The sequence below is a fragment of the Mandrillus leucophaeus genome, unplaced genomic scaffold (genome assembly GCF_000951045.1).
Source record: "Mandrillus leucophaeus isolate KB7577 unplaced genomic scaffold, Mleu.le_1.0 Scaffold551, whole genome shotgun sequence".
Classification (NCBI taxonomy): domain Eukaryota; kingdom Metazoa; phylum Chordata; class Mammalia; order Primates; family Cercopithecidae; genus Mandrillus; species Mandrillus leucophaeus.
Window position 1 is genome coordinate 297339 of NW_012105931.1, and position 21528 is coordinate 318866.

General features: G+C 41.8%; 1 protein-coding gene across 1 annotated transcript in view; it reads left to right on the plus strand.

Moving 5' to 3' along the window:
• NFATC3 (nuclear factor of activated T-cells, cytoplasmic, calcineurin-dependent 3) overlaps positions 1–21528 on the plus strand; it is a 175823-nt gene that overhangs the window by 116479 nt on the left and 37816 nt on the right. The window contains exons 9-12 of the mRNA XM_011998006.1: positions 1561–1701; positions 7989–8044; positions 10440–10566; positions 17303–18310. Of these exons, the coding sequence (XP_011853396.1) occupies positions 1561–1701; positions 7989–8044; positions 10440–10566; positions 17303–18310 (1332 nt within the window). The remainder of the gene's footprint in view (positions 1–1560; positions 1702–7988; positions 8045–10439; positions 10567–17302; positions 18311–21528) is intronic.

Sequence of the window (21528 nt, forward strand, 5' to 3'; positions counted from 1 at the left end):
AAAAAAAAAAAAAAAAGAAAGAAAGAAAGAAAGAAATGCCAGAAATAGGATCGCCAGAAAATGTAGCAACTTGGAACCAGTCATTATCAGAGAAAGGTGGCACCATAAATGCTGTTTATAAAAGTTGATAATGTAAATAGCTGGACACAGTGGCTCACACCTGTAATCCCAGCACTTTGGGAGGCCAACATGGGAGGATCACTTGAGCCCAGGAATTCGAGAACAGCTTGGGCAACAAAGTGAGACCCTGTCTCTACAAAAATAAAAATTTAAAAATTGGCTAGGCACGATGGCACATGCTTGTAGTCCCGGCTACTTGGGAGCCTGAGGTGAGAGGATTACTTGAGCCCAGGAGTTTGATGCTTCAGTAAACTGTGATCATGCTACACTGGGCAATAAATAACCTGGGCAGCAGAGCAAGACTCTGTCTCTAAAAAAATAAAAATACAGGCTGGGCGCAGTGGCTCACGCCTGTAATCCCAGCACTTTGGGAGGCTGAGGTGGGCAGATCACCTGAGGCCAGGAGTTTGAGACCAGCCTGACCAACATGGTGAAACCCCGTCTCTACTAAAAATACAAAAATTAGCTGGGCATGGTGGCACGTGCCTGTTATGCCAGCTACTCAGGAGACTGAGGCAGGAGATTCGCTTGAACTCCGGAGGCGGAGGTTGCCATGAGCTGAGATTGCGCCACTGCACTCCAGCCTGGGCGAGAGAGCGAGACTCCGTCTCAAAAAATAAATAAATAAAATTTTAAAAATGAATTTAAAAAGAAAGGCTTACTTGGTGTTTGTCCGCTAGTAGTTCCCTAGAACTTGTCTTCTCTTCATTGCATGCAATATAATTTTACATCTTTGAACTTAACATACTTTTTATAATTAGATTTATAGATTTTAATGGATAGTTGTTGCATGGAAGAAACATATTAAACATTTAAGCAAAAAAGAGAAAAGCAGATGAGGTAAATGTGTTGGAGTCAGTATGAATTTGAACATATTAATGAAGTTATATCAGTTTCTTTATAGTTGTAGTCTAAGAAAATAATTGGCTGGGTGTGGTGGCTCAGGCCTATAATGCCAGCACTTTGGGAGGCCAAGGCAGGAGGACTGTTTAAAGCCAGGAGTTTGAGACCAGGCTGGGCAACAAAGTGAGACCATGTTACTGTTTAAAAAAAAAAAAAATTGGCCGGGCACAGTGGCATGCATTTGTAATCCTAGCTACTTGGGAGGCTGAGATGGGAGCATCACTTGAGCCCAGGAATTGGAGGCTGCAGGGAGCTATGATCACGTCACCGTGCTCCAGTTTGGGCAACAGAGTGAGACTCTGTCTTAAATAAATATACTTAGAAATCACATTAATATATCTGTTTTGTTTTATAAACAACTTAGTTCTTTTAGTGTGTTGTGTTACCATTGTCTTGAATTTTAAAAGTCTGAATGAATTAATCCCAAAATTTGCTTCTCTTTATTTTCTTTTTGTAGCTTGAGTTTGTCATTTGTGTATGAAAGATTTTTAACTAATATTTTGTTTTTTCTCAACTCTTTAAAAAAATTCAAAACAGCCCAGCGGTCTGCTCAAGAACTTCCTCATATTGAGAAGTACAGTATCAACAGTTGTTCTGTAAATGGAGGTCATGAAATGATTGTGACTGGATCTAATTTTCTTCCAGAATCCAAAATCATTTTTCTTGAAAAAGGACAGGGTAAGTAATATATGAGTTGATTGACTTCAAACTAAGGGGCAAAGGGTAAAATAAATTATTTAGATGTTTCAGTAACAAAAATTACAAAGTAGTTTTCATAAAGCTATGGGTGTCATTTTGCACTAGAGTCTATTTTAAACCAAATATTTATTAAATTTTCATATAAATGTTAAATTATCTTTAAGGAGCTGGGCATGGTGGCACATGCCTATAGTTCCAGCTACTCAGGCTGAGGCAGGAGGATCACTTGAGCCCAGAAGTTCTAGGTTACAGTGAGCTCTGATTGTGCCACTTCACTCCTCAGCCTGGGTAACAAAGTGAAACCTTGTTTCTAAGTAATAATATAATAATAGTAATTTAAGATGTCTGAAAAGTAGAATTCCCCCAGCAACTCTACTCCTAGGTATATACTTGAAAGGGTTAGAAATACATGTCCATACATGAACTTACAGACAAGTATTTATAGCAACTTTATTTATAATTGCCAAAAAAAATGTAAACAACCTAAATGCTCACCAACTGATAAATGGGTAAACAAAATGTGATATATCCACACAGTGGAATATTATTTAGTCATAAAAATTAATGAAGTACTCATACATGCTACAGCATGGATAAACCCTGAAAATAGGCTCAGAGAAGGAAGCTAGCACAAAAGGACACATAGTATATGACCCCATTTATATCAAATGTCCAGTATAGGCAATCCAGAAACCAAAAGTAGATTACTGGTTACCAGTGGTTGGAGGAAGTTGTTAGTGGTGAGTGACTGCTGATGGGAACTGGGTTTCCTTTTGGAGTGATGGAAATGTTCTGGAATTAGTGGTGATGATTGTACTGCTCTGTGAATATCCCCCAACCCTCTGAGTTGTATACTTTAAAAGGGTAGATTTTGTAGTATTTGAATTATACCTCAATTATTTTTAAAGTAGAAGAATTCAATATTTATCAGGGTGTTTGATTTTTTCTTTTTTTTTTTTTGAGAGGGAGTCTTGCTCTGTTTCCCAGGCTTGCAGTGCAGTGGAACGATCTTGGCTCACCGCAAGCTCCGCCTCCTGGGTTCATGCCATTCTCCTGCCTCAGCCTCCCAAGTAGCTGGGACTACAGGTGCCCACCACCACGCCCAGCCAATTTTTTGTGTTTTTAGTAGAGACGGGGTTTCACCGTGTTAGCCAGGCTGGTCTTAATGTCCTGACCTCGTGATCCACCCATCTTGGCCTCCCAAAGTGCTGGGATTACAGGCGTGAGCCACCGTGCCCGGCCTTGATTTTATTCTTTCTTGTGCATATTTAAAACACTTTTACGTCAGTTATTTCCTCTCAGTTTTAAAACATTTAGAGCTTATGAAAGACTTTTTTTTTTTTTGAGACAGTGACTTCTTCTGTCACCTAGGCTGGAATGCAATGGCACAATCTTGGCTGACTGCAACCTCCGCCTCCTAGGTTAAAGCGATTTTCCTGCCTCAGCCTCCCGAGTAGCTGGGATTACAGGCATGTGCCACCACACCTGGCTAATTTTTGTATTTTTGGTAGACATGGGGTTTTGCCATGTTGACCAGCCTGGTTCTTGAACTCTTGACCTCGAGTGATCTGCCCACACCCTCCCAAAGTGCTAAGATCTACGTGCCAGTCATGAAACACTATTTTTATAAGAGTAATATAACAAATACTTAAACCTACTGCCAAGTTTAAGAAATACATTTACCTTTGAAGGCCTCTGGGTCCCCCTTCTCAAATGGAACCGCCACCCGAATCGACCCTTGCTTTTCTTTTTTTTGAAATGGAGCCTCACTCTGTCACCCAGGCTGGAGTGCAGTGCGACTTTCTCAGCTCACTGCAGCCTCCATCTCCCACGTTCAAGCGATTCTCCTGCCTCAGCCTCCCGAGTAGCTGGGATTACAGGTGCCCAAAAAGTGGAAACAACGTAAATGCTCACATCTTTTTTTTTTCCCCCTGTTTTTGGGCTTTGTACAATATTGCCTGTATTCTTGAAAAATTGTATTTTCAGAGGTCTTAATGTTTTAAGACTGATCCATGTAACTGAAGACCTTTCACTACTATAAAGTTTTTCATTGTATGAATGTACCACAGTTTATTATCGTTTCTCTTACTGGATATTTGGATATTGTCCAGTTTTTGACACTGCTGTACCTGGTAAACATAGGCAAGAATATTAAAATTCTTAAATTTTGTTAATCCAGTAGGGGTGAAATGGTATCTTGAAGTTTGGGTTTGAATTTCCCTGATAGCTATTGAGGTTGTTATGGACCATTCATATTCATTTGCTGTGCAATAACTGTGTCCTTGCCTATTTTCTCCATTGGATCATTTTTCATTTTCTTAGTGACTTAAGGAATTCTTTATATATTCTGGATAGCAGAGTGAATTGGGGGAAGTGCCTCATCTTTTCCCATTCCTTAACAGCATTTGTGTTGGGTACTCTCATATTCCCTTGCACATGTGACAGAGCTCACCTCCAAAACCTTCTGGACAGGGAACTGTCTTTGTGGGGAGCCATTAACTTGTGATATATTTCTATTCGTGGTTGCAGGACTAGTCAGATTTGTTTCTTCCTGAGTTTGTTCTGGTCATGTATATCTTTCTTTCTTTTCTTTCTTAATTTTGATACAGAGTTTCACTCATGTTTCCCAGGCTGCAGTGCCGTGGTGCAGTCTTGGCTCACTGCAACCTCTGCCTCCCGGGTTCAAGTGATTCTCCTGCCTCTGTCTGCCAAGTAGCTGGGATTACAGGTGCCCGCTACCATGCCCATCTAACTTTTGTATTTTTTTAGTAGAGATGGGGTTTCACCATGTTGGCCAGGTTGGTCTCGAACTCCTGATCTCAGGTGATGCGCCCATCTTGGCCTCCCAAAGTGCTCAGATTACAGGTGTGAGCCTCTGTGCCTGCCTGGTCATATATATTTTTCTAGGACTTTATTCCTTTCCCCTACGTTTTCAAATCTGTTGACGTTAATTAGCTCACAGTATTCTCTTTTTGCATCTGGAGTTATATCCCCCATTCTTTTATTCCTGCTATTTATTTATGCCATTTCTGGATTTTTAACCAGTCTTTCCATAGTTCTTGGCTTTATCAAACCTTTCAGTGTGCCTTTCTGTTTCACTGATTTCTGTATTTAACTTCTTTTCACTTTTTTTTTGTTTATTATGTTTTTTCTTAATTAAAATTTTAATATCAGTTTTCATTCTTTTATCTTTTTAAAACTTAAGTATTAAAGGCTATACTGTGCCCCCATCACCTCTGTTTTATAATTTCTCTATCTTTTTTTACTGGATCCTTCTTTTTGGAGTTTAATTATGTTTCTGTCTTCTCATCCTAAATATTCCCTTTCTCTTAAATCTGTCATCCTCTTAAGCTTTTGTTTCATTTCTCTATCGCTTAGCATCCACCCTCTCAAAAAAGTAGTGTCATTTGCTTTCATTTCCTTACCTGCTACTCTTTAATCTTTTGTCTTTCACTTCATTGAAATCATAATCACCTAAAAATTTGACAGCCAGCTACTTCCTCTCCTTCTTAACACTCTTCCCCCTTGACTTTGTTGTTATCTGGTTCTCACACATCTTTATTCTTGTTCGTCTTTTTATGTGAATTTTTCTGGCTCTTAAATATAGATATTTTCTAAGGTTTTATATTCATTTTTCTTCTCATTATCTTTCTTCTTTTTGATAAATTTTATTAGCTCCCAAATCTCTCTCTGTAGCAACATGTTTCTCTTAAATTTTAACCTGAAATTTAAAGTACCCACTAGATATTGCTTTATAAATGTCTCACTGAGACTTAAAATATGAAAACATACCTGACTTCACAAACTAGTTTATCTCTCTGGGTTTCTTAACTTGATTAATAATAGCATCTTCTCTTTGAGCTGGAAAGTATGTGGCTGTCTTCTTCTCCTTTAAAATTCACTTCCCTTCAACCCTGACCCATACCCTGCCTGTCTTCAAAAAACATCAGTTCTGTTTCATCATTTATTAATTCATCAATTATTTATGAAGCATTGCTATGTGATATAGACACTAGTCTAGGCATTGGGGATATAATGTTGAATACAACCTTCAGGTTGCGTGCTCTGATAGAGCTTACATTCTAGTGGGGAAGCACTTATAAACAAATAAATGAACAAGATTATTCCAGGTAAAACTGTATGAAGTAAGAGGGTAGAGTGATAGAGACTGAATTGTGAACTGTTTATATCAAGTCATCAAGGAGTGTCTTTCTGTAGGTGTCACGTTTTACGTGAATAAGGAGCATGAGAAAGAGATGGTGTCTCAGAGCCGTCCCTTCCTTTCCACTCTAAAAATTCATCTGTGCCTGAATACAATTAATAGGTATTATTGAATTCATTTATTTGACCCAGAGCTTCACATTTAAGAACTTCTGATTGAAGTTGAATCATGTTAAATGGTGACAGTTACTGGCTTTAGAGGAGATTGCAGTTGTAAACATGTAACTCCCATTTTAAAAGCACCTTCAGCAATCCCCTTCATTTTCTAGGCTCCTTATTATAGCATTCAGGCCGTAATCTGCTGCCAGTCTTTCCAACCCTCTTTCTTACTGCTCCTTGCCTCATACTTTATACAACATCACAGCTACTTGTAAGTCTCTGTATCTTAGGAGTTCTTGTCATCTTGTCTTTGCTCATGCTGTCTCTTCTGTCTATAATTTACCCTTTCCTCATATGAGTTCTGTCTCATGTTAAGTCTCAGTTCAAGAGCTCTTCCAGGAAGCCTTCCTTGTCTCACTACCCCTCCCCAAGATTAGGTTAAAGACCCTGATCCCTGTGTTCTTGGTTTATCCAGAGTGTACCTTTATTAATTATGTGTACCCAACACATTTTATTATAATGAACTGTTTGCATTTGCCTTTCATCCACAGGCTGAAGGCAGAGCATCCTGTCTCAGTTATGTCAGTAACACAAAGTGGCACATAAGGATCCAGCAAATGATTGCTGAACTGAGCTATAATTCTAAGTAGGTGTAGCACTTGCCTGTAGTATCTCTTGTGCAGCAGAAGTAGCCATTTTCTAATTACTGGACTGGAAAGTGATGGTTACAACCTGGAAAGCATTTGATGAAATCTCTGACGATAACTTCGCAGACCAGATGAAGAAGTGCTGCAAGCTGTGTGTGGCTTAGTCACTGAGTGAATGCCCATGACACACACACAAAAAATGCTTTGGAATAATTGTACATCAGTTGGAGAGCTTTAATAGCAGATAAGGCTGTCTCCAAATGAGTAGTTCACTTGGGATGAAGAGACAGAAAATGTGTTGTTCAAATCTTCAGGTGACAGAAATCTGGAAAGCCTAGGAAACATTTTTTAGGACCATCAGTATCTAAAAAATATTTTGGCAAGTCAAGGGATCCAACAAAATGAAGTCTCCCTGCTGGGAGTAAGTAATGTTCCAAAGTGTTGGGAGAAAAAAAACAACTCAGCTGCATAAGTGCACAGTGTGGGAACATGGCAGTAGGAAATGTATAGACACTTGGTCATATACTTAGTGTGAGAGTCAGCATATGGTGCTCCCAAGAAAACTTCCCCCCCACACCTCAAGAAAGCTTTCATTAACAAAGACACAGCATTTCCATGTACAGTGGTTAGAGCCTCAGTCATTCTGTACCACACTTGGTCATTTCTCACGTAGGCTATTCAGTCCTGGGCCTTGTGAATTTGGAGGAGCATATTTAACCAGAGACCATGAAGTCTAAAATATTATGTAAGGAATAGGCACAGAACTGGGGATGCTAGCCAGTAGGAGAGGAGACACAAGCAGATATAACAGCTTTTCAACATCTGAAATATAATCTCACAGAGAAGCAATCAAGATTTTATTTTGTGACAGCAAGGAATAATATTTAGACTAGTTGTTGGATACCATAAAGAGACATTTCATTTATCATGAGGAACTTTCTAGCAGCAATTATTATCCAAGATGGAAAGAGTTACCTGGTGAGGAAGTGAGTTTCCTATCATTTTAGTTACACAAGCAAAAGTTGGCTACCACTTGATGGGGGTGTTCTCAGAGGGCTTTTAAACATCACTTGGGTAGATGGTTAGAATGAACTCTGTGGGATCTGCTAACCTGGGCAGCCCATGATCTTTCTCCTTATTTTTTCCCCATTTGTATGCATTTACATTTTATTTTCATAATGGAAGTCTGGAAAAAAGATCCCCTTTGCTAATAAATTTGTGATACTACATGCATTAGATTTTGTCTGTATGCTTTCTGATATGAATTTCTTTTTAACTATAAACTCTTTCTTTCAATAGATGGACGACCTCATTGGGAGGTAGAAGGGAAGATAATCAGGGAAAAATGTCAAGGGGTAAGAAATTCACCTTAATTCTTTTTTTTTTTTTTTGAGACGGAGTGTCACTTTATCGCCCAGGCTGGAGTGCAATGGCGCGATCTCAGCTCACTGTGAGCTCCGCCTCCCGGGTTCACGCCATTCTCCTGCCTCAGCCTCCCGAGTAGCTGGGACTACAGGCGCCTGCCACCTTGCCCTGCTAGTTTTTTTGTATTTTTTAGTAGAGACGGGGTTTCACCGTGTTAGCCAGGATGGTCTCGATCTCCTGACCTCGTGATCCGCCCGTCTCAGCCTCCCAAAGTGCTGGGATTACAGGCTTGAGCCACCGCACCTGGCCCACCTTAATTCTTAAGAAATATTTAAGACACTGAATAGAAAATTGAATAATGCTGCTTTATGGTATGGATGACTCTTTTGTATATTGATTAATAAAAAAGTAAAATTAGGCCGGGCATGAGGCTCATGCCTATAATCCCAGCACTTCAGGAGGCTGAGGCAGGAGGATTGTTTGAGCCCAGGAGTTCAAGACAAGCCTGAGCAACCCTGTGTCTACAAAAAATAAGCCATGTGTGGTGACATGCACCTGTAGTCCCGGCTACTTGGGAGGCTGACGTGGGAGGATCACCTGAGCCTGGGAGGTCAAGGCTGCAGTAAGCCATGATCATGCCACTGCACTCCAGCCTGGGTGATAGAGTGAGACCCTGTCTAAAAAAGTAAAATTTCTAGAGGTGATGTTCCCCTTCCCGAGTCCAAGTGATCTCATTGTTCAGTTCCCACCTATGAGTGAGAACATGTGGTGTTTGGTTTTCTGTTCTTGTGATAGTTTGCTAAGAGTGATGATTTCCAGCTGCAAAAACAATTTCTAGAGGTTTGGAAGTAAAATACTTACCTAGTATTAAAGCAAATTAAATTAAAGTTTAGAAAAGATAGCCAGTTAGTGTCTTGTTTTCTCCCTATTGCATACAGGGGAGAGAAACTAGAAATGAAAGACCATCAGAAGGTTCTTACTGAAATTATCATTAATTTCTCTGAACTCATTTAGGAATAAAAACAAATTCAATAAAGAACATATGTATAGGCCTTCATGGAGAAATAAAAAAGAGAAAGAACATATGTAGTAGGTAAAAGATAGGAGCAAGACAAGTCCTTAGGGAATTGTGTACTTAACACACTATTTCTAACCCTTCAGCTATTTAGTTAAGCCTTCTAGGATTCTACATTGAAAGTTTTGGTCTTGTTATCGTGGTTGGAATGGAGACAAGAGTATTTTCTGGGCTAGGGAATACCACTTCCTACAGTGCTTTCCAAAGATCTGGAGCAATTTAGGTTGAGGATTGCATTTGGTTTGGGGCTAAAGATTTTCACCTTGGGTTTTGTAAAATTATTTTTGATGTAGATACACGTTTTGTTTAATGCTAGTTTAGAACATTTTGGATTATTTAATTTTTAAAATTTTTATTTATTTATTTTAGATGGAGTCTAGCTCTGTCATGCAGGCTGGAGTGCAGTGGTGCAGTCTCGGCTCACTGCAACCTCTGCCTCCCAAGTTCAAGCGATTCTCCTGCCTCAGACTCCTGAGTAGCTGGGACTACAGGCATGCAACATCATGCCCAGCTAATTTTTGTATTTTTAGTAGAGATGGGGTTTCAACATGTTGGCTAGGCTGGTCTCAGACTACTGACCTCAACTGATCTGCCTGCCTTAGCCTCCCAAAGTGCTGGGATTACAGGTGTGAGCTATTGTACCTGGCTCCAGTTTAGAACATTTTGAATGTAAAATTTAAGAAAAGAAATCTAAACTCAGGCCGAGTGCGGTGGCTCACAGCCTGTAATCCCACCACTTTGGGAGGCTGAGGCGGGCGGATCATGAGGTCAGCAGATGGAGACCATCCTGGCTAATATGGTGAAAACCTGTCTCTACTGAAAATACAAAAAATTAGTCGGGCAAGGTAGCGGGCGCCTGTAGTCCCAGCTGCTCGGGAGACTGAGGCAGGAGAATGGCATGAACCCGGGAGGCAGAGCTTGCAGTGAGCCGAGATCATGCCACTGCACTCCAGCCTGGGCAACAGAGCGAGACTCCATCTCAAAAAAAAAAAAAAAAACATGGTAACATGTAATATTCAGTAGAGCAAAACATCTTACTACGTAGTATGTAAGACTTTTTACTTCTGCTACAACCAGAAACCCAATTGGGTGAGTAAAAAGCAGTTTCTCTTTTATTGATTAAAGGTCTTAATCTCTTTCAAGACTGAAGTATCCCTATAGTAAATTTCCAGATGATGTATATGACTAGCTGATGTGCAGAATTATCTATGCTGGAGCCTTGTAGTTAAGACTCATGAGTTGTGATGTGTTTAACAGGTGCATTTCATTTTTAGTTCTGAGTGTAACACAATCTTGCTTTCCATCCTTAGGCTCACATTGTCCTTGAAGTTCCTCCATATCATAACCCAGCAGTTACAGCTGCAGTGCAGGTGCACTTTTATCTTTGCAATGGCAAGAGGAAAAAAAGCCAGTCTCAACGTTTTACTTACACACCAGGTACGAGGAGGAGTCATGATGGTTTACTATAGAGCTTTCTTTCCTAATGAATAAAAAGTTATTTAATGAATCCTATATTAGAATGTTTAAGGTAGAGTGCTTATAAACAATGAAAACACCAACAGATGCTCATTCTAAAGTTTTGTTGACTTTAAATATTATATGTGGTCTCAGTTGGTATTTTGTAATGATATAAGGAAATTAGAAGATGAATGATAGTTTTAAGGTCTTTTTTTCTGAATTTTTATCAAAAATTCCCAGCATTACAGAGGGGCAGGTGTTTGTGAGTATGTGTGTGTTCCTGGGTCATGAACTCCCCTTGTACCCTTAGCACCATAAAAAGGCAGTGTGGCCAGACGCAGTGGCTCATGCCTGTAATCCCAGCACTTTGGGAGGCCGAGGCGGGAGGATCACCTGAGGTCGGGAGTTCAAGACCAGCCTGACCAACATGGAGAAACTACCCCTTTACTAAAAATACAAAATTAGCCAGGCGTGGTGGTGCAAGCCTGTAATCCCAGCTACTTGGGAGACTGAGGCAGGAGAATTGCTTGAACCCGGGAGTGGAGGTTGCAGAGAGCCGAGACTGCGTCATTGCACTCCAGCCTGGGAAACAAGAGCGAAACTCTGTCACACACACACACACACACACACAAAATGAGCTTTAACAGAAAGGTAACATGATCAGACTTGTGTTTCAAAAACCATTTTCCCCATATTTCTTTTCTTTATAAAGTGTCAAGAACCAGTTTAATCTTTTCTGAAATTAGTGACTGAGGAGTGAGATTTACATGAGGTAAGTCGAAGAAGGGGATTCAAACACCAAGAGTGTTTTGAATATACAGACAGAACATCAGTGACGATAAAGAATATCAGGTTTTGGGGAAAGATGAGAGGGGATAGGATTTAAAATGGGCCTTAGAGGGGAGAAGGAACAGAAGGGAAAATAAAAAAGATGGATTGAGATGGATGTAGATGAAGAAAGTTTGTAGATTTAGTAATGGAGAGTTTAAGGAGCTTCCATATGATAGCTTTAGGTTTTTTCCCACAAAAAATGACAGGAAGTATCCTATTGTGAGCAGAGGGAAGTTTGGGTGATTTCACAGGTGGACAATCATGGAGAATGTTTGAAATTGTTTTTGTAAAGAGAGAGAAAGTTCTCTACAGAAACCTGGTAGCATTCTAGACTTGATTGAAGGTTGATGTTGATCATCAATTTACAGATACTATTGTAATTAATCCTATAATTAGGGGTTTAGTTTTTTGTTTTTGTTTTTTTTTTTTTTGAGACGGAGTCTTACCCCTGTTGCTCTGGCTTGAGTGCAGTGGTGCAGTCTTGGCTCACTGCAACCTCTGCCTCCCAGGTTCAAGTTCAAATGATTTTCCTGCCTCAGCCTCCCAAGTAGCTGGGATTACAGGCACCCTGGCTGATTTTTGTATTTTTAATAGAGACGGGGTTTCACCATGTTGGCCAGGCTGGTCTTGAACTCCTGACCTCAGGCAATCCGCTTGCCTTGGCCTTCCAAAGTGCTGGGATTACAGGTGTGAGCCTCCGTGCCTGGCCCAGGGGTTTAATTTTCTTTTTCCTCCCTTTTTGTTTTTCATACCAGTTGGTAACAAGTTGACCTGCCGTTTAACTTTCTTAAGTAGCACTCAAATTCTTCAGGGCAGGTGGCAAGGTATGCATCTCCTCCAGAATGGGGTATAGCAAACGTCCTGTCCAAAGAGGTTATTAAATACTGTTGAGATGAGGGATTGTAGACTCTAACCTGAATGAGAAGGAAGAGGGCTTTCCAGATTGCAATAAGAAAAGCAAAATCAGTCAAGCAGATTAGGGGGTTTGATTACTACCTCATAATGGTAGTAATTGAAAGGCAAACCAGGAGAGTTTGCTGCCTTTCAGCCCATGAATTGGGAGGACAATAAAAAGGCAGAATCCTAGAGGATATTAATTTGGGAATGGAAATCAGTAGAGCTCTGGAATGGAAAGAAAACATTCGATTGCACTATAACTCATCACTGCCCTTATGGTTGATAGATGACAAATCAGGTAGCATAAACTAACAGAAGAATAGGCACACAGGAATGTTTGTATAGTACTCATTCTGATTGGTTACTGTCTTTCTCTGTAGCATTTAACTTTTTTCATTTTTTTCTAAAATGAAATTTTGAATAAAATTTTTCTAAAATGAAATTTTTTATAAAATTTTTACAAAAGCCAGTACATTACTGTAATTTTTTTTTTTAAAGATAGGTTTTTTAAAAAAACATTCAAATTCTCGGCTGGGCGCAGTGGCTCACGCCTGTAATCCCAACACTTTGGGAGGCCGAGGTGGGCGGATCATGAAGTCAGGAGATGGAGACCATCCTGGCTAACACAGTGAAACCCCGTCTCTACTAAAAATACAAAAAAATTAGCCAGGAATGGCGTCGTGCGCCTATAGTCCCAGCTGCTGGGGAGGCTGAGGCAGGAGAATGGTGTGAACCTGGGAGGCGGAGCTTGTAGTGAGCTGAGATCATGCCACTGCACTCCAGCCTGGGTAACAGGGCAAGACTGTCTCAAAAAAAAAAAAAAAAAAAAAATTCAAATTCTCTTCTCTTCTGAGACTATCATTCTGTCCTTCCAGATTCCTTTGATCCACATATAAACAAAATTTTTTAAAAATGGAAATGGGACCAGCCTGTATATGGTTTTGTAACTGAACATTTTAATTTTTCTTCATCGACAGAGTTTTACAGAATTGTAATAACTTCTTAGTATTCTGTTGTATGACCTGATCTCTGTTATGTTAGTGTTATTTTGTTTATCTCATTAATTTGTATGAATTCTTTATTTAGAGATTCTAACCTTTTGTTTGTTTATGGCAAATAATTCCTTTTAAAATTTTACTTATACAATTTTTAGATAGTCATATTGTTACGGGACCCTTGAGGTGTCACTTTGCCAGCCGGAAACCCCTGTGGCTAGTGGCACCTTTGCCCATGGCCCCTCTGGGCCCACTCGGCCTGGCAAGCTACATGTGGCTCGTGCTACCGGCCTGGATCCCATGCCTGCCAAGGGTGAGCAGAGTGGGAAGGGGTGTGTGAGTGAGCGAGCGTGGAGTCGGCACGCTGGCTATGGAGGGGCTGGCAGCTCTAGGCACCAGCATGGGTGGTGGCTCCCTGTGAGGCTGCAGCTAGACCAGGGATACCACAGGCAGCTTCCATGGCTGGCACTGGGGAACATGGTGGCCCCCAGAAACTTGGAGATGCCGGGAACCTCAGAGCCCCAAAGAGAGTGTCACAGCCCTGGCTCAGGGAGCTTCTAGGTCTGGGCTCCCTAAAGACCGCAACTCTTCTCTCCTTCTTGGTGCTGCCAACATGTCGAGCAAGGGGCCTCTTTCAACCCTATTTGTGTTACAACTCTTTCAGCCCCACTGAGTTCTTGTCCTATGCCCAGGAAGACTGAGGTACGCGGACAAATGGAGGGTGAGTGGGACGTAGAGGAGCTTTTTTTGAGCAATAGAACAGCTCAGAGAAGACCCACAGAGGGTAGCTCCTCTCTGCAGCCAGGGTGTCCCAAGTGTTCAGCCCTCAGCAGAGAGGAAACTCTAGAATGGGTAGCTCCTCTCCACAGGCAGGTTGTCCTGTTGTCTTCTCAGCTCTCAGCAGCTCTCAGCAGAGAGGAGACCCTGAGGTGGGTAGCTCCTTTCCACAGCTGGTCGTCCTGTTTTCTCTTTTTGAGTATGGCTGAGTCCAGGTTTTATATGGGCTTCAGAGGAGAGAAAGTGCATGCTAACTGTTCCATGGGGTGGCCGTGGGTGGGCCCAGAAAAAGCACCGTAAGTTTGCATTCTGGTCTGCAGGACTGGCAGCCCAGTCCCCAGGCTTCAGGCCTTCTCCAGCTTGAAGGTGGGGCTTCACTGGTGACCCACCCCTTTCCGCCCAGGAACCTGTCTGCCTCCTGTTGCTTTTCATGGTGCCCAGGTTGTTTGTGTCAAGGGGTGCCTGCAAACCAGGGTTGAGCTGCCCTCACCCCTACCTCGACATCCCTCCTGTGCTCGTCAGTGCCCGAAGACTGAAGGGGGCTGAGGCAGCAGAGGTCTGGCGTGTCAGCACTGCCCCAAGCATACACACACCCTGCTGAGTTGCAACATCGCCTGGGCTCGGCCTCAACTTCCCTCCAAGATTGAAATGGGCACCAGGAGCAGGGAGAGGCCAGGCACCAGGAGCAGGCACCTCTGAGTCTGTTGGGGGAGGTGGACTTTCTGGGTCCCTGAGAGTGTAGAGATGCCTAGGTCAGCAGCCATGGTTTGAATGGCTGTAGCCGTACCCAGGATGGTGGGGCTTCTGCCTGCTACCACCCCCCTCCCCCCACCAAGAGCACAGGGATGCCCAGGTCAGCAGCCGCAGCTGGGTGGCCACAACTGCACCCAGGAAGTACAAGGCTCCCGCCCTGCCAACTCAGAAGATGGCGGGGCTTCCACCTGTTCCCAGCTCTCACCAGCTCTGTGGAGCATGCAGTGCTGGCCACACCTCGCCCACTGCAGCCAGTGTCATGGCAGTGGCCACTCCAGATGGGCAACCACTGCCATCAATAGTTGCTTTTTTTTTTTTATTAAAGTATTTCTGAATTTATTACCTTTTTGGCAATCCCTTTGCAATAGGGATCCAACCAATATCAATATCCAGTGGAGGGATGATCATTAATTGCAAATGGCTGATTCTTTTAGGGTTTTTAAGTTTTATTTTTTATTTTTATTTTTGTTTGAGACAGAATTTCACTCTTGTTGGCCCAGGCTAGAGTGCAGTGGCGTTGTCTCATTTCACTGCAACCTCTGCCTCCCGGGTTCAAGTGATTCTCCTGCCTCAGCCTCCTGAGTAGCTGGGATTACACGGGTGCATCACCACGCCTGGCTAATTTTGTGTTTTTAGTAGAGACAGAGTTTCATCGTGTTGGCCAGGCTGGTCTCGAATTCCTTACCTCAAGTGATCCTCCCACCTTGGCCTCTCAAAGTGCTGAGATTACAGGTGTGAGGCACCGCACCCAGCCCGACCTTCATTATTTTACATGTTGATGTCTAGTTTTCTTCGCGCCATTGTTGAAAACCATCAAATGGTTTTGGCACCCTTGTTTTTGAAGATTAGTTGACCAAATATGTGAGGATTTATTTCTGGACTCTATTCCATTACATTGATTATGTCTATCCTTATGTTAATATTACACTGTTTTAATTATTGTAGCTTTGTGTAGTAAGTTTTTAAATCAGGAGGTCCTGATTTCCTCCAACTCTGTTCTTTTTCAAGATGATGTTGGTTGTCCTTGACTTGGGTAGAGTGATGTCTGGTTGGTGCTGCCTATCTCATATAAGCCAGGGATGAATCAATGCCTTATTTATCCCAGCTTGGCTTTTGGTCTGTGCCCATACCTGGTTTATGCCTTGGACACATGGGAAAAAAGATCATGTTGGCTATTTGGAATCTCTTGAGATTCCATGTGTATTTTAGAGTGAGTTTTTCTATTTCTGCAAAAACTGTCACTGAGACTTTGATAGGGATTACATTGAATCTGAAGATCACTTTATATGACTCAAGGACATCAATTTTTTTTGATCACTTTGGAGAGTGTTGTCATCTTAGCAATATTAAGTCTTCAATCCATGGACCTGGAATATCTTTCCATTTATTTAGGGCTTCTTTAATTTCTTTCAGCAGTGTTTTATAGATTTCAGTTATGAGTCCTGCCTTCCATGGTTAAATCATTTCTGAGTATTTTATTGTTTTTTGATGTTATTATAAATGGAATTGTTGGCTATGCACAGTGGCTTATGTCTATAGTCCCAGCACTTTGGGAGGTTGAGGTGGGAAGATTGCTTGAGTATGGGAGTCCGAGACCAGCCTGGGCAACACAGTAAGACTTCGTCTCTACAAAAAATAAGCATGAGCATGGTGGCGCATGCCTGTATTCCAGCTACTCAGGAGGTGGAGGTGGGAGGATCACTTGCTGCAGTAACCCAAGATTGCACCACGGCACTCCAGCCTGGCCGACAAGAAATTGTTTTCTGAATTTTTATTCAGATGTTTATTGCTAGTTTATAGAAATATAACATTATTTTTGTATGTTGATTTTGTATCCTGCAACTTTGCAGAATGTATTTGTTAGTTTTTTTGTGGATTTTAGTACTTTTTTTGATCCCCACATGATGGCAGAGGATCAAGTGAGATGTGTGTGAGAACCATTGTAAAGCAGAAGTTCTATGAATGTCAGAGTCATGGTTTCTGGTGTATGATGCAACATGTAAAACCAGATGATTGGTAGGCTTCCGATCAGGGATCCCAAATTCAATACTTTATTAGGCCCTAGGGCTTTGTTTTTTGTTTTAGTTACTTAATTTTGAATAGGTAATAAATACACAGTGAAAAACATTCAAAAGACTAAAATAGTATGTAGTAAAAGGTAAACCTCTGAATTCTGTCCTTTAGTCACCTAGTTTTCCTTCCTAGCAGTGACTCTAGCATAGTTTCTTGTGCCTCTTCCCAAAGATATTCATATTATACACAAGCAAAACGTGTATGTGTATACATATGTATGTACGTCTACACATACACAGAGAAATACCCGATATTTTACATGAAGTTCCTTAAAGGCATTTGAGTTTGCCCCTCAGCTTATGCTGTAGTTGTGTAACCTAGCATGAAGGCCTGTCAGAATTATTTTATGTATTATATAATAATATTTGCTTTAATCATTTTATTTTCAGTTTTGATGAAGCAAGAACACAGAGAAGAGATTGATTTGTCTTCAGTTCCATCTTTGCCTGTGCCTCATCCTGCTCAGACCCAGAGGCCTTCCTCTGATTCAGGGCATTCACATGACAGTGTACTGTCAGCACAGAGAAGTTTGGTTTGTTCCATCCCACAAACATATGCATCCATGGTGACCTCATCCCATCTGCCACAGTTGCAGTGTAGAGATGAGAGTGCTAGTAAAGAACAGCATATGATTCCTTCTGCAGTTGTACACCAGCCTTTTCAAGTCACACCAACACCTCCTGTGGGGTCTTCCTATCAGCCTATGCAAACTAACGTTGTGTACAATGGACCAACTTGTCTTCCTATTAATGCTGCCTCTAGTCAAGAATTTGATTCAGTTTTGTTTCAGCAGGATGCAACTCTTCCTGGTTTAGTGAATCTTGGCTGTCAACCGCTGTCATCCATACCATTTCATTCTTCAAATTCAGGCTCAACAGGACATCTCTTAGCCCATACACCTCATTCTGTGCATACCCTGCCTCATCTACAATCAATGGGATATCATTGTTCAAATACAGGACAAAGATCTCTTTCTTCTCCAGTGACTGACCAGATTACCGGTCAGCCTTCTTCTCAGTTACAACCTGTTACATATGGTCCTTCACATTCAGGGTCTGCTACAACAGCTTCCCCAGCAGCTTCTCATCCCTTGGCTAGTTCACCACTTTCTGGGCCACCGTCTCCTCAGCTTCAGTCTATGCCTTACCAATCTCCTAGCTCAGGAACTGCCTCATCACCGTCTCCAGCCACCAGAATGCATTCTGGACAGCACTCAACTCAAGCACAAAGTACAGGCCAGGGGGGTCTTTCTGCACCTTCATCCTTAATATGTCACAGTTTGTGTGATCCAGCTTCATTTCCACCTGATGGGGCAACCGTGAGCATTAAACCTGAACCAGAAGATCGGGAGCCTAACTTTGCAACCATTGGTCTGCAGGACATCACTTTAGATGATGGTAAGTTCATCTATGATATGTTCTTGAAATAGTGTAGATTCAGGAACTTTATTCTCCCAAGTGTCATGAAAAAGTTTCTATAGATTGCTTATTGGCATATGGTTGGGCTTTTAAATAAGTTGTTATTAGAAATATATGTTAATATATAATTTTGCCTGGCACGGCGGCTCACGCCTGTATCCCAGCACTTTGGAAGGCTGAGGCGGGTGGATCACAAGGTCAGGAGTTTGAGACCAGCCTGGCCAACATGGTGAAACCCTGTCTCTACTAAAAATACAAAAAATTAGCTGGGCATAGTGGTGCAGCCTATAATCCCAGCTACTCGGCAGGCGTGCAGGAGAATCGCTTAAACCCGGCAGGTGGAGGTTGTAGGGAGCCAAGATCACACTATTGCACTCCAGCCTGGGCAATACAGCAAGACTCCGTCTCGAGGGGAAAAAAAAAATTATATAACTTTGAGGATAGATATGAAAATCCATGCCTTAGCATCTGCTTTGCCACTAATATCTGTTGCTGAATATAGCATCTTTTCTTCCAGGATATATAGTGAGATCACAGTGTCTAGAGAATGGAATTCAAGGTCGTTAGTTCCATAAATATTACTGAATCCTGTCCTTTTGCAAGATGAAGCTAGATGCTGGGAATATGAAGGATGTATTAAGATAGAGATCTCGGCCGGGTGCAGTGATTCACACCTGTAATCCCAGCACTTTGGAAGGCTGAGGCAGGTGGATCGCTTGAGCCCAGAACTGCAAGACCAGCCTGGGCAACATGGCAGAACCCCATGTCTACAAAACAAAATACAAAAAATTAACCAGGCATAGTGGTGTGGGCCTGTAGTCCTAGCTAACCAGGAGGCTAAGGTGGGAGGATCACCTGAGCTGGAGAGGTTGAAGCTGCAGTGAGCTGTGATCATGCCACTGCACTCCAGCTTGGGTGATAGAGTGAGACCCTGCCTCAAATGAAAAAAAGATATCTGCAGAGATATGTAACAGATTTCACAGGAAGGATTCAGCAAGTCTTCTGTGAGTAGGTGACATTTGAGCCAAGTTTTGGAGGATGAGTACAGTTGACTTTCTGTATGCATGGGTTCCGCACCTTGGATTCAACCATCTGTGGATTGAAAATATCTGGGGGAAGAAAATGGATGGTTGCATCTATATTGAACATGTACATACAGACTTTTTTTTCTTGTCATTATTCCCTAAACAATATAATATTACAACTGTTCCCATAGCATTTACATTGTATTTGGTATTATAAATAATGTAGATATGATTTAAAGGGGGGATGTGAGTAGATTACATGCAAATAGTATGCTGTTTTATATAAGGGACTTGCGCATTCATGGATTTTGGTACGGGGGGGTTGTAAAACCAGTCTTCATGGACATAGTCATTTCTCAGTGTACTCAGGGAATTGGTTTTAGGACCGCCTGTGTACAACCAAATCATGCATGCTCAAGTTCCATGGTCACCCTGTGGAACCCACATGCAAGAAAAGCAGCTGTGGTCTCAGTGCTTTGGGAGGCCAAGGTAGGAGGATTACTTGAGACTAGGAGTTTGAGACCAGCCTGGGCAACATAATGAGACCTCATCTCTACCAGAAGAAAAAAACACGAAAATTAGCTGGGTATGGTGGTGTGTGCCTGTAGTCCTAGCTACTAGGAAGACTGAAGTGGGAGGATCGCTTGAGCCCAGGAGTTCGAGGTTGCAGTGAACTGATCGCATACTATTGCACTCCAGCCTGGGTAGCAAAGTGAGACCCTGTCTCTAAAAAAATTAAAAAGCCTTCCACACATGCAGATTTCACATTTGAGAATATTCTTTTTTAGATCCATGTTTGGTTGAAAAAAGCTGTGTATAAGTGGACCCAGGCAGCTCAAAGCTTTGTTGTTCAAGGGTCACCTGAGTATGTTTTCAGTAAATGAAGATCAGAGGCAAGTCAGATAATATAGCAGAAATAGAGAAGAAGGATGTGTTTGTCAGGGAAGGATATGTCTGTGGTGGGGTGAAGTATGGGGATGGAGTTGGGGGATGAGGTGATTGGTACAGTGCAGGATGGTTTTAAAGCCATGAGGGGACATGTCAGGTCATTTGTGTGTAAACAGAAGGTATATGTGTAAACTAGAGCAACACCTAAAATTTGCATAGCATTCTTCTATTTATTATCTAATCTTATCATTCCTCAAACTCTGAGGTAGATAGTGACATTTACAGAGTTGGACTTTTGAAAGATCACACAACTAGTAAGCAGCAGAACTGAGACTGGATCAATCCAGTCTTTTTCTTGTGGCTAGAATAGAACTCTGTACTAAACGGAATCCTTTAAGGTTTTTCTAATTCCTGGAGAATATTCTCCAGAAACGCATGTGCACAATTTCACTGCATTAACCCATGTTCACAACTGCATCTAATCTGCCACACTGTGTTTGGCGTACTTGAGGGCTCTGCTATTTAAGCTTTTTGCTGTTCTTTGTGCACAGCTGGCGTAAGTGTCACTCCCTACGAAATGATGAAACCAAAACATGGAGAGCAGGCTACTTTTATGCAAAACAGATTTGAAATAAAGGCTTATGCAAATACTGGCTTTAAAATTGTTACCTGTTTCTTCTTTTAGCAGTTTTAGACTAACTCTTCACATTGCTTTTCACCCTGAAACAAGGAGTGAGACCTTGAGTCACTCTTTTGTGATATAACTGAAGATAGGAGATATATTGAGTGGGTCTTTAAGGGCATTTCAGCTCATTTTCTTTACCAATGAAGATATTTTTTCCTTCTAAAAAGAGCCCAAAGCTAGAACCTGCTCTTTCTAATTTACCACAAGTTGAGAGATTTGGGGGTGGAAGGTGGGATAGGCAACAAATCAGATTTCTAGAAAGGTTTTGGGAAAATGTATTTCATTATTTGAATATATTAAGATTTGTTACAAAAACAGAAGCTCTGGAAAGGTGGGGTCTGTGAGGGCAGCTGTAAAAGCAATTTTATTTTTGCCCCCTTTATTATGGTAGAGCATACAAGCAAGAAAGGGGCCAGGTGCCGTGGCTCACGCCTGTAATCCCAGCTCTTTGGGAGGCCGAGGTGAGTGGATCACCCAAGGTCAGGAGTTCCAGCCCGGTCAATATGGTGAAACCCTGTCTCTACTAAAAATACAAAAAAATAAAAAATTAGCCGGCGTGGTGGTGGGCGCCTGTAGTCCCAGCTACTCGGGAGGCTGAG